Genomic DNA, 16,342 nt, shown 5'->3' with positions numbered 1-16,342 from the left:
TCTTTTGACCAAAAGCATTGCCAAAGAGGAAAATGTATACTAGTTTGTTTATACCTTTGGCAAGATAATCTAGAAGAGTTGCAGTTTATATAGTATAATCTAATTGAGTATAATAGCACTGATGGATCATTTTTATAATCATTTTTTCTTGATAGCTGCTGACATAGATTTAAAAGTAATTCTGTGCCACAAAGATTTCTAATGAGATTCAAGTTCAGTCCCCAAATCATCATCCTAATGTTTTTTCAAGAGAACTGGTCATGCTTAATTAAATTAAATTTTAATTAAGAGAATCTAACAATTAAAATAAGTAGATATATGTGTTGTTAAAATTTATTAATGGTCTTGATTGATACGATCTATGTATGTTATGATGGAATGATTGAATTTCATTCATTTCAAATAAGTTTAGTACTTTTTTTCAGAATGTATTCAGAAATCACAGGATAGTGATCTACAGTCAAATCTCTAATTATATAAAATTGTCTATCTTCTTGTAATAAACAAGTTTATTCTCACCTTGATCCCCTCCCCAACTTGTTTCTCAGCCTTTGAAAGTTGGCAGTTCTTGTTGTGTTTCAGGCCAAATCAAAGGCTTTTTAAACTATACTCTCAGTGGACTACTTTCTAAAGTGAATCAATTTCTCAGTCTAGTCAAACACTATCTTAGACACAGATGAAAGGGAGAATTGCTTTCTTAAAGTAGCTGGATTTCTGGGAAAAAGAAATATAAGAAACATACAAGGCTTATATATCATGTAAATGGCCCTCTAGTTAAAATCGCATCATCCAGTGCTTAGTGTATTAGTTACCACTATGGGAAAGCAAAGCTATTACAGAGAAGCACATTTCTGGAAGATTTAAACTAACATCATTAAAATACAATCAAATGTGACAAGCCTTGTATCTATGGAAGAATTATAGAATTTGCTATCATAACATATAGTGACAATCCTCACAAGAGTGAAATAATTTGACAAATATGTTACTCTCTGAGGGTTTCTTAAGTCGATATTAAGAACATTGTCTTCTGAGTAAATTGCTAGAATGAGAATGATAATGGAATACAAGTGATAAATAACCTGTTTCATAATACCCAAACTAATTCTCTGGCAGTCTAATTCAGAAGTCCAAATAACTAAACTCAGTGTCAATAAGGGTCAGCTAAATATGTTTGTAGCCATATATTGGTCCATTACTTGATTTCTTTGTGCAAGATTTGACAGCAGATTTTTCATGTGCAATATTCTATTTTGTGTCCAGTAAGTAGTAGTTGCTATAATGTATGGGAAATTATCTGGCCAAAGTATGAAGTGGACTCCTTAGGATGCTAGAAATTGTTTTCAAGGGAATATGTTTTTCTTTGTCCTTCATGAAAGCCTTTCCTAATCATTATACAGCATGAGGGAGTTGATTCAAGCCTGAATAAATTATATTTTCTTTCCTTCATTTCTTCCTTGAATTTCAAGTTCCTTGTGATATTTGGTAAGTTTTTATTTAAACATGAATTGTAGAAAATGGCTACCCATCAATTAATCATGTTACTGACTTAAATAAATCCTTGAAGTCTTGTAACATTCATTAGTTCAATATTTTTCTCTTTGAACAGGATTTTGCCAAATCTATGGTTAGGAAGTTGCCCTCGTCAAGTGGAACATGTGACTGTCAAGCTAAAACATGAGTTGGGTATTACAGCTATAATGAACTTCCAGACCGAATGGGATGTAGTTCAGAATTCCTGGGGATGCAACCGCTATCCAGAACCAATGAGCCCAGAGGTTCTCATGAAGCTGTACAAAGATGAAGGCCTTGCTTACGTCTGGATGCCAACACCAGACATGAGTACTGAAGGTAATATTCACACTCCATCTCTAGCAAAACATTCATTCAATGATATAGTTGAATAATGTAGCTTTACAAATGTACTGTTAACCTCAGATTTTGCATTATAGCACTCGTGGAGAATCCTAAGGATTTAACAAGCAAATCTCACTCATAAAAGCTCATTTTAAGCATAATAGTTAACTATGCATTGTGTACTCTTAGAATGTACTGAATATTCAACAATATTGAAAGGAAAGTCCTGCTTTTACTGTAGAGATTAATAATATGGTGGTGGTGTTTGTAAAGATAAGAAAACCATCTATACCCAATAGATTATAATTAATTTCTATCAGTACTACTCAAAGCATATAGTTATTTGCATATATAAATGTAGCAGCAGGATGGATCTCAAAAGTAAAATTATTTGTTTCATCACATATATTCTCTTTGCCCCAGGAATATTGTCCTTAAAACTATCAAATAATCACAGTTAATTAAGATCACTTAATCAAGGTCACTTTTGTGCATATGAATTATACACTTGAAATTGCATGCCACAATAAATATATTGCGCTTTGAAGCACTATAAGATTCTGGGTATTTGTAAGGCAACCAAATAATAGGGTCATAACTACTCCTTGTGAGTTTCTAAAATGCTACATGATTAATCAATTTCACTTTGATCCTTTATTTTCCTAAAATAGCTTCTAGGCTAAATCAATATTCTTCTAGTAACACTTTTCATGTTTGTGTTATTCCAGGTTGCAGGACCAAGTCAGATCTTTATTTATGTACTACTTAACAAAATAGTTGTGCCTCGCCCTCTTGAATTAGAGGTCACTTAAAACTAAAGAGTAACAAAATAGATAATGAAAACAACAATTAAAATTTAACAGACAGAATAGCCAGCCAATAATTAATAAAATCACAATAATCAAGAGTAACAAAAGATTAAGAATCAGCAAAATAAACCCATAAAAGGAGCCCAAGTTGATAATCAAGCACCCAGCTTGCTTTCCATAAAAATATAGCCTTTGTCTGACTGCCAAGCAGGAAACTGAACAGACTTCCCCTGAAGAATTTTAACATTTATTGCCTGTGTTGGTCATGTCAATCCTATTAAACCTATTCCTCGTATCTCAATTGGGAAAGAAGAACTGAGCATTCCTGCAATGACAGTATTAAGGTATAGAAAGATTATGTATGCCCAGTTTTAGAGTGGAGGGTAAGGGGGAAAATATTCCCTTTATGTTTGCTGAATGTTTATCATTTCAAATTAATTAAGCTAGGGTGACCTTTAGACTGAGGATTTTTTTCAACAAAACTTTATCTTCTGAGAGAAGTTCCTTCTCCTTGTCTTCAGTTAGCTTTATTAGATCCACATTTTTACAGCCATGTCTGATCTTCTGAAATGAAATATGAAGAATGTAGTTTCTGTTGAAACTGTTTTATTAAAAATAATGATACTCATTTGAAACTATATAAACAGGATTTGAGGTTTATATTTTTCATCAATAGTTTTACAGCAGATATGGCAAATAATAAGTGGTGCTTTTATTTCACCACAAGTTCCTATTCAAATTCCTCTTTGGGCCAGACTAGATGCTATGCAAAGTTAAAATTAATATTGTTCTGTGTGTTTTTTAAAACATTGAAAAAACAGACTTTATAAGCTGCAGTAAGCAGAACAACACTGATGTGATGCTTAACCCTTTCCTTGGTAAGCTTTTTATTTCGGCTTAGAATTGCTCCTACTGCTTGGGAGGGTAGTTTTGAGTTGAAAAAGAATAGCTGTGGAAAACATTAGATGCTATACATTTCCTGCTTTCTCACCTTGTTTGTAACCTTTCCATTAAAAAAAAAAATTTGGAAAATTTATTACACATAATTGATTATACTGTCTAGTTTGGGGCATATATATGGGAATGGCTGGCATAGGGGAAAAGGTCAGACTAAAAAAAACATCAGAAGTAGAGAGAGGCTTCCTATAAAACTTGCAGTGATAGTTATGATGCTGTCCATCCACATAATACATTATATTCTACTTCCTTCAATCTTGCCAAGCTAATCATTTTTTCTAGTCCCATCATCTGTTTGCATCACATGTCTAAAATATATGGGTTTCTGCTTGCTAATAATCAGTTCAAGGGAGCAGTCATTTTATTTCTTCAAAGACCAACTGATTGATCACTCTTCTTGCAACCCTGGTATTCTAAATAACTGTCTTCAAATCTATAATTCTGGCATGATCTGCATACTCAAAAACTTGCTTTATTGAGTAAAGGTAAAAACTCATTCCATTAGCTTGGTCTAAAAAAGTCTCCATCTTATATTAGCAATGTGATCTCATGTCCCTCTGGCTTTTCTGAAACTTGCCTATTCATTTATCATCTCTGTTTCCATATATGATTCTATTCTTCTTTGTAAGATCTTAAGTAAAACTTTCATTCCTGAAGAATTAGTGCAATGGGTTCAGTAATACACACTTCCTCCTGCATCTTCCTTGTTCCATATATGGAGCATATACACACCAGTCTTTTCCACATCACTTTTTCTGTAAGTATTGACATACAGCTGTTGGCAATCTTTAAAGATTTCACTAATCTTTAAAGTGTCTCTCATTTTCCTTTTCTTGTTAATTTTTCTCTATTTGTCGACCTACATCACAGGGTAGTAGTTGTGGAGAAATATTGAAGGAGGGAGCATTATGTTCACTGTCTTCAAATCCTGCTTGAAAGGCAGGATATAAATCCAATACATAAAAATAAATCTTGCATTCAGACTGCGTGTCCCACAGGTGCTAGCATACCTAGATCCTTTATTTCTTTTTAAAGCTTAACCTGTATATTGAACACCAAAATTCATGTTCTGTCTACAATCTGCACTTGGAAGTGTTGTGGCTGTTTGGATTGTGTTTATCCTTCTTCAGTTTCCCATGAAGTAATTTGATTGTCACATTATCCATCTGGTGATGTCCATTTGTAGAGCCTGTATTTATGTTGGTTGAAGCAGGTTTTGGCAAAATGAACAAAGAATTCTCTCTGTAAAATTCTATTAACCTATTTCCTGTTTTGTTTCATTTTCCAATTCAAATCTTCCTGTAATTCCAGGAACTCTTTTTCTCCAACTTTGTCCATCCAATCACCCATTAGTGGCACTACATCCTTTCTAGATGTTGCATTTATCACCTCTGCCATAGAATTTGTCAGTGTCTTCTGCCATTACATCTATATTAGGAGCATAGAACTTATATAAAATGGATGTTCATTAGATAGTCACTGATTCTAATAGATATCATTCTATTTATTGGCTTATAGCCAAGCTTATATTTAGCATTGTACTTTTGGAGTATTATTCCAATTCTTTTGCATAGAGTATTCCTCAGTAGCTAGAAAAATGTCTTCCAGTCTAGGGGAGAATCTCATCATCTGGCATACAACTTGTCTAAATGTTTATACAAATTTCTTAGCAACAAGATAAAAGTCTCTTGCTCTGAATATCATATAAACATCTGATTTAAAGTAGCACATTCTGGTCTACTTAAATTCATTTATTCCTAAAATACTGCATGTAGTATGTTAACATTCCTGCTTTGACATTTCTAGAATTTCTTGGTTCGTGCTTCTAAAATTCCATGTTCTAATTGTTTTTGGCTTTGGAAGACAACTTCTTTTTCAATACTGGTATCATTAGTGTAGGTTTGTTCTTGGGCACTTTATCACCTCCAAATCTAGTGGAAGTTTGACATTTTTCCTCAGTAGCTAGAAAAATGTCTTCCAGTCTAGGGGAGAATCTCATCATCTGGCATACAACTTGTCTAAATGTTTATACAAATTTCTTAGCAACAAGATAAAAGTGTTTTGCTGTTGTCTTCTTTAGAATGACTTTGGAGTTCTGTATCCTAAATTGATTGGCTTTCATGATACCAGTACAACTCTCCTTCCCATCTCCTTCATTGTGGATTGCTCTTTGTTCCACCTCTCCCCTGTTGATATTACTCAAGCAAGGGTTATTCTATCAGGAGTATGCACTTCCATGAGCATATGCTCTCAAGGTCATTACTGCTACGGAACCTTCCCTAGAAAAGTAATATCCTGGGAAGAAAGTAGGATACATTTAGTTAAAAACACTGACCAACTTTTAGTCCTATTCCATGTTCCTTGTTGAGTAGGGAATCAGTGACATTGTGGCCACCGTGCTTGATTTCGTGTTCCTCCTTATGGATTAATGAATTCATGTTACTCACTGAGGAAAGAAGAGAGGTCAACTTTACTCCTTCTTGTACCTCACCTTAATCAGCACTTACAGAGTATTTAGCTTTTGTAAAGGGATTTCTGTAGATAAAATTTGAATGCAGTTCCATCTTTTTTTAAAAAATGCTTGTATTGTAGTATGGTTTAAACATGTTCTTTAGTTGCAGCTTCAGTGCAAAGTAGTTCTTCAGTAACATATCATGTGAATATGAGACTTCGCCACTTGCAAAATCAGAAGGAACATAAGCATTGAATATGCTCTAGTCTTCTCCACATTATTATTATCAGACTTCAGGCATTTGCCAAGGGGCACTGTCTAGTTATGCTTGCCATTTCATTTGTGTCCTCTTGCTTGTTCTTTACCTCTGTTTCCTTTTTCTTGCTGGCAGAGATGTTGGGTTTTTACATTCTTATTAGTGAATCTGATTCTTTCATTAAAAGATGGGCTACACAAGAGAACAGAAGGGCCAAAAGAAGTTTGTGCTTGTAGTTGTTGTGGAAGCACACTGCATGTTAATTAGGATCATAGGATCATGCCTGGAGCAGAAATACTTAATTTTGGAACTGCCAGTATGTGAATTAGAAAAATATGTGGTAGAACAAAGTACTTAGTGTACATTGAATTATTTTCTATTACCTCACGCACATTGCTTCATTGTTACATTTTCTTTATTGAACCCAATCTTCCTTATCTGCTTTATCCACAGTTGCTAAAATGGAACCTATTGCTTGTAAATGAGGTAAAAGGTGCTTGATTTTGTAACAACCTCATTCTTTCCTCCTTCCCAGGCTTGCTATTAAAAAATGCCCTGTATATGTTGTGCTAGATTCTATAGGTTCTCTGGGCTTGAAAGGTAAATAAATTCAGGTTCCCCAAGGCTCTTATTCCTGGACTCTTGACTGTATATATTCAGTGACAGTTTAGTTTCTGTAAAGGGCAACTTTATTTTCTTAGGGAAACCCACTTCAGATTTTGAAATCCAAAATGATCACTCCTACCTCCAATACCAGAGCACGATTAATAAGCACCTTCAGGTGATATAGTGAATAGAATGCTAGGTTTTTTGGTGAAAAGCTTAAGATGAGACAGACATAAAAATAGAAGAATGCTAAGATGCGCTCTTCTGTAAATTCAGTAATTTACAGAAGATGCACAGAGCAGCCAATCAAATTGAATTATTGGCTGATCTGCAGATTGCTAATTAAAAAAAAAACTCTTAAGCACCATATGTACATCAATTGATATACTTCTTAGCTTATTAAAATACAGATTTATTTTATGACATACTAGAGAGGTAGGACATTGCCTTGGTAATATCATAGATGCCATCCAATTAGCATTATGCGTAATAGGTTGAATAGATAACAGGTAGGCCCAAGTTTAAGAACGAGTTCTGTTCCCAAGGCCTGTCCTTAAGTCGAATTTGTATGTAAATCAGAACAGTATTATTGTATAATACTGTATAAGTAGCATTGTGTAATGAACTCAAACCATCGTGTATTTAATTCAAATCATTGTGTATTTAACTCGAATTTTGCTACAATAGCATTCTTAACTATGGGTCATCTGTAAACCAGGTGTTCTTATCCTGGGGACTACCTGTAATTATTGAAACTACTACTAAATTCAGCCTTCCCAAAATATTACACCCGCCATCAGTCTGAAATCCATGCTCCTTTCATTAGCTTACCAGCACCATAGTTGCTTTCTTAATGGCCTGTTCTATCTGTTATAAGGTTCATTATTTAGTACACTTTTTTACTGCTTTTCTCAGTTCTTGTCTCCCAAAGCAGCTCTCTTTGTCTCTCACACAGAGAGATAGGTAAATGAATCCTGTCATCAAGCTTATAAATTGAAAAAGACAAGACACATAAGGAAAGAAAAGATCAGTTTTTGCAAGGTCAAAACAAACCGCTAATGCTGTTAGCAAGTATTTCTATCTAATACTGGCAAGGTAGGTCTTCCCTTGGTGATTTTCTTGCTCCACTAATCCATGATTCTTATTTATTTGTCTGATAGGAAGGACCAGAATGTCCTTTCTTCTTGCTTCTGCAGTGTCAGGATAACTGTAGTTTGTGACAAGAAGGGCAGAACAATCTCCTGCCAACTGTTTCTTGTGACAGGTTTGTCCCTCTCTTACAATGGAGTGTCAACCCTACAAGGTAGGTGTAATGGTATGTGGGAACGACCTTGGGAGACAGGGGGAAGATCTGCAGCCAGGGCAATGGTCGGATAAGAGGCAGTTTAGCCCGCAGGAGGAATGTGGGCATGGCAAACTTCTCAGAAGGGGCCCTCCCTAGTTTCTTGAGCTGTAAAGGTGACGGGAGAAACGTACTTTCAGACTTGCTAGATTCTGTTATTGTAACTGTACGATAAAGTAGAGCTAGTTCTTCTGGGTGTGCTTTTTGTCAGGACTACCTCACAAGGCTGACATCAGTCTTGCTGCAGCTCTTCCTCCTATCTCCCACATACCATTACAAAGTATGACAAAGTTTTATACAATAAAAAGACTACAAAACCTATGAATATTTAATAGCTTTTGTTGATTCAGTTATTATAACAATGTGAACATTACTTATGCCACATAACTAGCTATAATGTTGGAAAGTACATACTGTATCATTTGAAATGGGGGAAATGGAATTCACAATCAGTTTACCTGTGGTTGAAAAGAATTTCTTTTGTACTTCAGACAAATTAAAAAAAAGATACACAAGATAATAAGAACTTCTACAAGTGTCATAACTCACATATACATTAATCAAAACAGAACTCCACAATTTTCTCACTTTGCTCTATTATACAGAAGATAGTATAGGAGTTGGTCATGGTTAATTTACAATTTCAGAATTTGCATTAAACACACAGAGTATCTAATTTATAATTGAATAGGAAGCAAGTAGTCTCTGTGTAGAGTTTTTGGTAATGAATTAATGTGTTAACATGTTAGTAAAATTTTTAGTTCATATATCTAACTTAGAGTTAATCAGCATATATTTGCAGGCAAAGTTGTCTTCTGAAAACTTTGTGGACTGGTCCTGCCACTTAGTAAACAAACACTTGGGATCTGTTGGAATTATTCAGCATTAGCATTATTTTTATTTGGCTCTTTTGCCACAAAGGTAGCAATCCACGGATTATATGCTGCCTCCAGGTTTTTCACAATGTGTTACCCATCACAAGAGATTGCCCATTTTACAAGAAGGAAGAAGAATATGTGCATGCAAGATATCTGTGTGGGTGTGTTTTATATATATGTGTATTACATTTATATTCTGCCTTTTCTCTAAAGGTAAAAGTAAGTGTATGTAGGGAGCTTTCACCCAGCCTTCACCCCTCTATCTAGCCTCTTCCACCCAGAAGTCACCCACTCTTGTCTTGTTTGGTTCACAACATATTTCCAGCTAGGAAGCAGGATAATCTAACAGTTAAAAAAAAGACCTACTTCTGTTTTAAAATGTTAAGATGGCTAAAAGGAACTTAAATGCATTTATATTTGAATCCACAGACAAAATTGTTTCTCAAAGATATGCAAATCTTTTTATTACAAATGTTGTGTAGATATCTTTGGTGTAGTGCTTAAGGCACCAGACTAGAACTGGGAGGCCGTGAGTTCTAGCCCCTCCTTAGGCAGAAAGCCAGCTTGGTGACCTTGGGCCAGTCCCTCTCTCAGCAATAAGAAGGTAGCAAGGGCAAACCACTTCCAAAATCTTGCCAAGAAAACTGCAGGGACCAGTCCAGGCAGTCACTAGGAGTCAACATTGACTTGAAGGCACCAAAACCCCCCAAACCTTTATATAGATATTTGAGGTACTTTTACGCTGCTGTTCTTCCTCTTGGAGCAATTTCTTCTAGGATTGCTTGTTGCTTGATTCACTTTCTTTCTGCAAATAATGTGAACAACAGTTCTTCAAGCTAGCATAGGCTGTTTCCAACCTGTGTACAGGAGAATTCTGCCAATTCTTTTATTCTGCAAGCAAAGCGAGGCATGAAAGGGACATTTGGAAGGCTGCTAAAGACCCCTATGTGGCCAACCATTGATAATACTTGATAACAATTGCTAGCAGAAATAGAGTAATGAGGTCGCTCTCAGCTGTTTGGCTCCAATATACAGTGTTTTTAAAGTCACCCTAGGTGGTGGATGATCATGAAACTAGGTTATCTGTCTGTGTCCACTTCTCATTACTCATTCAGCAAACAAACAAAACAAAGAAAAAATCACTTTCATCCCTGAAATCATAATAGGACTTACTGAGCCAGACATGGGTGATTAGGAAGAGACATACAAATAATTGTGCCGGTGGAATATCAGAAATGATCAAAACAAAACGAAAAGATAAAAAGACACTTAAACAAAAGATAACTTTTTAAAATGGTTGGTGAAATTGTTTAAGAGAATAGAGCATGATTTAAATCAGCTGGCTGGGGGATTCTGGAAGTTGAAGTCCACACATCTTGAAGTTGCCAAGTTTGAAAAACTTTAAGATAGGATATTTTAGCATTGGATTGACAGCTGCATCCTAGTACTTGTTCTGCCTACCCAACCCACTGATACCATTACTGGCGAAGTGGTGTCACTCACAGATAGCTTTTTTTGTTTATACTTATGAAATGCCCTGCTGATACCTGAGAGAGAGAGAGAGAAATGTTATTTTAGGTAGCTTGAAGTGCTTCTTCAAGTGAAGTGAAGCTTGTCACTTACTTATTTGTCAATAAGGCAGTGCAGTACTTCAGATTCAGTTCCAAAAAGATGCTCTGTGGTACAGAGGCACACAAATGTGGCATCTGTTTACATCACATGAAAGTCACTACATCTTTTCCTGGAATCACACAGCAGATAAAGACAGGCATCTGGGCCTAGGAAATGACATGGCTGCTTTAAGAGTTGCAGACAAGTGCCATATTTGTGCTCCTCTATGCTTCAAAATACCTTTTTGAACGGAATCAGATGTGGTGCATGGCCTTATTGCTCAAAATCCTTCTCCATGTAACTTAGGAGGGATTCACAGAAAATAAAGATGGTGTGAAGTTGGAGACCACTGTGTTATTTGAAATGCCCTGCTACTCAGAAAAAAAGAAAAACTTACTGCCTAGGAAGAAGTAGGAATTTTTGCAAGTACCATCAGACCAATTGGGGTGGGACAGGATGATCTAGGAGAGAGTTGAGAGAGAGCATGCATTTGACAGTTATCTTGTTTCTAATTCCAGGAAGAGTACAGATGCTACCTCAGGCTGTCTATCTCCTACATGGGCTGCTGGAGAATGGGCACACTGTCTACGTTCACTGCAATGCAGGTGTTGGTAGGTCCACAGCGGCAATTTGTGGCTGGTTAAAATATGTGCTGGGATGGAACTTGAGGAAAGTGCAATATTTCGTAGCCTCCAGAAGAGCAGCCATCTACATTGATGAAGAAGCTCTGGTCCGTGCCGAGGAGGATTTCTTCCAGAAATTTGGGTCGCTTCGTTCCTCATTCAAGCCTTAGCAGCAGCAGAAGAAATTGCTAGCAGCATTGTTAGGCTCATACTTCTGAGAAACCATGGCCTTAGCTTGAAAAATGCTACCACTGCCTGAGGAAATAGTGGGATGAAAATTTGAGTGAATGTGTGGGCAGCAGTCAGGACACATAATTATGTAGCCATTTTAGAGAAGGGGAATTCACATTGATTGGTACTTTGATTACTGTTTGGGAGAGGGGCTAATTCTAGTTTGCCCACTCCTTCATGTCTCAGCCCTTGGCAGGACCTGGACTGGGAAGCTAAGCAGGGTCAGGCACACTTAGTGGAAGACTTCTGGGGAATGCCAGGGTTGTATCTAAAAGAAGGTAGTGGCAAACCATTTCCATAGTGTTGCCAAGAAAATGACATGGAGATGTAACTGCCTGAAGTCAAGTTCAGCTTACTGTCTTTCACAAGCAATTATTTAGCATTATTGTTGATTTTCTAGCAGAACTCCACATATGCCTATACAAAAACACAGAGCCTGGCAGCTGGACTAGGAAAGAAACTGCAGATGCAGCCCCTGTTTCTGCACTCCGTTCTTTATCTGGTTATGGCTGAGCATATGAAATTTTGTAAACATCCTAGCCCATGCAGCAAATTTGATAGAGATGAGCAATGTGAAGTGTACCAAGCAAAACCTCCAATGTAGTATCCTCCAGATTTGTTATAAGCCCCATCTTGGCTAACCTTGGGAGCTGGGGGTGATGGGAGCTGTAATACAACAGTTGTGTAAAGGAAAAGAAACAATTCTGTCATGCTTGAAAGCGTGGGAGGAGAGCTGTGTTAGTCTATGATGGCCAAAAAAATCAGAGGGACTTTGGTACTACTTTTTCCATTTAACAAATGTTAAAAGGTATAGGTTTTGTGATGTAAATTATACATCACAGTTGTTAATTGTTAAAGAACTTATAATCTGTCTCATGTATATCCTGTATCTGTATAGATAACCTGTCTTCTCCTCCTTTCCCCCCTCCTGCCTCACCCCAATTTAAATCCTACGTCAGTCTAGCCACTCTGTGCATCTGATGAAGTGAGATGCAACTCATGAGAGTTTATGCCTTTTAATAAAATTTGTTAGTCAAAAAAGTGCTACCAAACTCGTCCTGATTTTACACTTCGCAGTGGAAGCTGTTACAAAATAGTAAATCATAAACATTTTTTCTCATATACCCACATGCGCAATCTAGATTCTTTGGTTATTTTAAATGAAAATTGTAATGAGAAAATAAGAAGTTAATACTTTGTCATCTGAACACATTGATTTGTGATAGCAAAGATTTATTTTACAATATCAGGGTTTCTATTTTAAACATACTGTATATACTCATGTATAAGCCCATCCACATATAAGCCAACCCTTGAATTTTTGAACAAAATGGATGTTCAAAATTCAAATGGATGAACAAAATTCATCCACCCATGAATAAGCCAACTCTCAAAATTTTCAGGATTTAATTTTCACAAGTGGCTTATCTATGGGTGGTGCACTTTCATAGTATTTTGAGGGTCTGCTGATCTGCAGATAGGCTTATACTCGAGTGTATACAGGACATATGGGTACTTTTAAAAGGTATTACCATTTATATTTGTGTATAAGCCCATCCGCGGATAAACTGAAGCCAATTTTGGGGATGTATTTTGGCACCTAAAATTCTTGGCTTATCCATGAGTTTATACAGTAAATTCAAAACTAACCTCTAGTCAACTTGTCTCCAGTACTTAAAAAAAAATCCTGTTTTGTAGATTTAATGTTCCAAAAACATGATTCTAATGTAAAATCTCCAGGAGTAAGAACTATTTTGTTTTCTAGTTTATTCTATACCTGAAAGGGTAACATGAACTAGGAGTCTTTACACTAGTTAGCTGTTGAAAAGATTCCTGCACTTAAGTCTTGATTGCACAGTCCTTCAAAATTTTTAATGCTTTTCAGAGGATGAGTTTTCATGGAAACAATACTATTTACTGGATAGAGCCAGGTGGATTAACATAATTGCTGCCATAGATCCATAAATGTGAGGCAGGCAATGATTATGAAGGACAGGTGTTTGGCCTTCCTTTTTGCTTTCCCGTTGGGTGTTATGGTAGGAAATAGATTTAAATCTGCTCTCGAGTTGGAGAAAAAGAGTTGGAACTAAAAATATATTTTAAAAGTCAGGGAAATAATATGGAAAGACAAAAAAAGAAAATTTCTCCAGTCCTTGAATTTGCCTCTGTCAGTATTGAGTCATATTTATAGCCCTATCAAATATCAATTAAAATGATATATCAGAGGAAGACACACACTTTCAGCTCAGTTATCACTCAATTATTATATGTAATATGTTCTATAAAATGCAATTTATTTAATGTTTAGACAAGTTTTTGTTTCTGATTTTTTTTTAAAAGAAAGCTTGTTTCAAAGAGATTCCCTATGTCTAGGTTTAAGATCCTCTCTAAAGGATAACCACAGACCTTGATTTACCTTTTAGGCCAAGTCTTGTTCTGATTGACTGAGGTTAGACTTGTCCAGGCAGCCCATCCCAAGTGTCCTATCTAGTTTGCCGGTGTCATGTCATTCCCTAATTCTGATATTTTCCAAGCTGCCAGAATTTTTGTCATATATTAAAACAAGTTACTGTATGGAGAAGCTTCAGTACTACCATGTTAAAGATGTTGATGTCAGTACAATAAACTATTGTAATCCAGGTGACCAATTAAGTATGTGCAGGATCATAGGCTGTGTATGTTTTAAAACAGATTATTATTTTTGAATGTAGCTTAAATGGAAAATAGTTCAGCTGAAACAAGGGGACCTGTGGACATTGTGCAGCAATCTTCATAAATTTGTGAAATCTAGGCTGGAATAATTGCCTGGTCTTGATCTGTGACAACTACAACGTCAGTTGCTACCACAACATCTGGGAGGATGCTTAGTGAAGGTGGGAGGAAAGTCCAGAAGCATTATAGGCTTTAATAAACATGTATCATAGCTTATAGAAGGACAATTCTTCCTGTAAATAGTTTTATTTGAAAACTAACCATGCATTGGTTTGTTTTAAAAAACAATCTATATTTTGTTCTTTATTTTTTGCTAAAGTCATCTTGTAGGCAAGAATGGCACTGAATATGATTTTAACTGCATATTTGACTTTATTTCTGAGTTTGGATTTGAGCTAGCATGTGCCATTAAATATTTGAAATGCACAATATTAACAATAAACAAGTTTTGTCTATTGGACGTCCAAGATCTGAGCAAGAGTGACTTGTGGTTCTTATGCTGCAGTTGAATTATAACAATTTACAATCCATAACATAAATAAGGGGTTAAAAGTATTTGGTGATTGTTCCTGACAGTGCATGGAAGATAATTTTTGACAAGATGAAGGTTGTGTGTGGTCTGTTCATTTTAATTATGCGTGTGGTGTCACAGGACAAATTCTAAGGCCAAATGAGAGCCAATTCATGCTAACTTGTAGCAAATTCACATCATAGAAACTTCATCTGTAGTTTCTGTAGAGCCAGCCTAAATATTTTGTGATCTCTTCACTATTACTTGTATTTATTTAGCCACTGTATGAAAATGAAAACAATCCTCAAGAGAACACAGGATTCAATCTGAAATTGGTGGGATCTAAAAGTGGCACACTGTAGCTGAATTCCCATACATATATTAATATTTCCATTAAAGGTGGCTTTTTTTTTTAGGTCTGAATAATAGGATTGGAGGAGATTAACTATTAATGTACAATAGAAATGCAAATGATAAACAGTATATACTCTATCAAGCCAATAACAACAAAAAGTGACTCTCTCAAAATACTTAACTTTCATTAAATTATATAATAGCCTGGAATATGTAGTTATCTATTAAAAATCCAATTTAAAACAAGTTAATCTATTGATTAAATTATTAGCGGTCACCACACAAAATCTGATTATGCTATTTAACTAAAAGGATGAGTACATTTATGTAATTAATTTCTTTCTGTATCATCTCTTAGAAAGTGAACATAAAGGTGCTAATGCATGTTTGGGAGGAAAATCCTCATAAAATGAGAATCCATTAGCATGATTTCCTAGTGAGAAAACTGCAAAGATACTGAGGAGGCTGGTGTATCCATTCAAAAGGGTTTGTTAAAAGCACTGATTACAGCCCAATTTTTAAACCAAGAACTATGGAAAATCAAACAATTCAGAAAGCCACAATCATCATTATCACCATCATCATCATTATCATTATCATCAATTCAGAAGGTCACAATCATCATCATCATCATCATCATCATCATCTCTACCTGGAAAATTATGGAATTCAGATAGAATAGCACTCCAGTTGAAAGATATTTTGAACCAATTGCTCAGAAGTTGGGCAACTGTTGAATGCTGACTGTTTTATAAATCACAAGATTACAAGATGGACATGGGCCTTGTGAGTTAATGTGTATAAACATCTGGAGCTTTTTGGTAAATTCTGTTATTTGCTGATCACAAGAACTTTGCAAGAAGTATGTTAACCTCTACTTTTTCTGTTAACAGTATTTTTAAAGTAGAGGTGTGCCTAAAGCAGATTTTGCCTGAGGAACTTTCCATGTGATAGTACATATTAGGAACATATCTCTGGAGAAAAACAGAACCTTGAACTTGGTAAGATCACATATATGGCCTTACTCCAGCTTAATATTGTTTTAACAAGAAAGGTACTGTGTTTGCAAATAATTAAAATTCCTGTTCCCAGTAAACTTAACGTGAGATGAAAATCCTGTTCTCCCTCGCTTCAGGTAAGATC

The 16,342-nt window shown here is 35.7% G+C and overlaps 1 protein-coding gene across 2 annotated transcripts in view; it reads left to right on the top strand.

Moving 5' to 3' along the window:
• EPM2A (EPM2A glucan phosphatase, laforin) overlaps positions 1-15,411 on the top strand; it is a 47,532-nt gene extending 32,121 nt beyond the window's left edge. Inside the window, exons 4-5 of one of the 2 annotated variants that reach the window (XM_088141724.1) lie at positions 1,610-1,851; positions 11,287-15,411. In XM_088141724.1, coding sequence (XP_087997850.1) covers positions 1,610-1,851; positions 11,287-11,561 — 517 coding nt within the window. In that variant the 3' untranslated portion in view covers positions 11,562-15,411. The remainder of the gene's footprint in view (positions 1-1,609; positions 1,852-11,286) is intronic. The other variant, XM_007427588.4, reaches the window with a different exon arrangement.
• Positions 15,412-16,342: the final 931 nt, after the last annotated feature.

Source organism: Python bivittatus, unplaced genomic scaffold (assembly GCF_059951505.1).
Source record: "Python bivittatus isolate LINGU-HERP-01145 unplaced genomic scaffold, Pbiv_v1 ctg000020_np1212, whole genome shotgun sequence".
NCBI classification, from domain to species: Eukaryota; Metazoa; Chordata; class Lepidosauria; order Squamata; family Pythonidae; genus Python; species Python bivittatus.
Note: the sequence above shows the minus strand (reverse complement) of the source record. Positions and strands in the feature narration are given on the sequence as shown.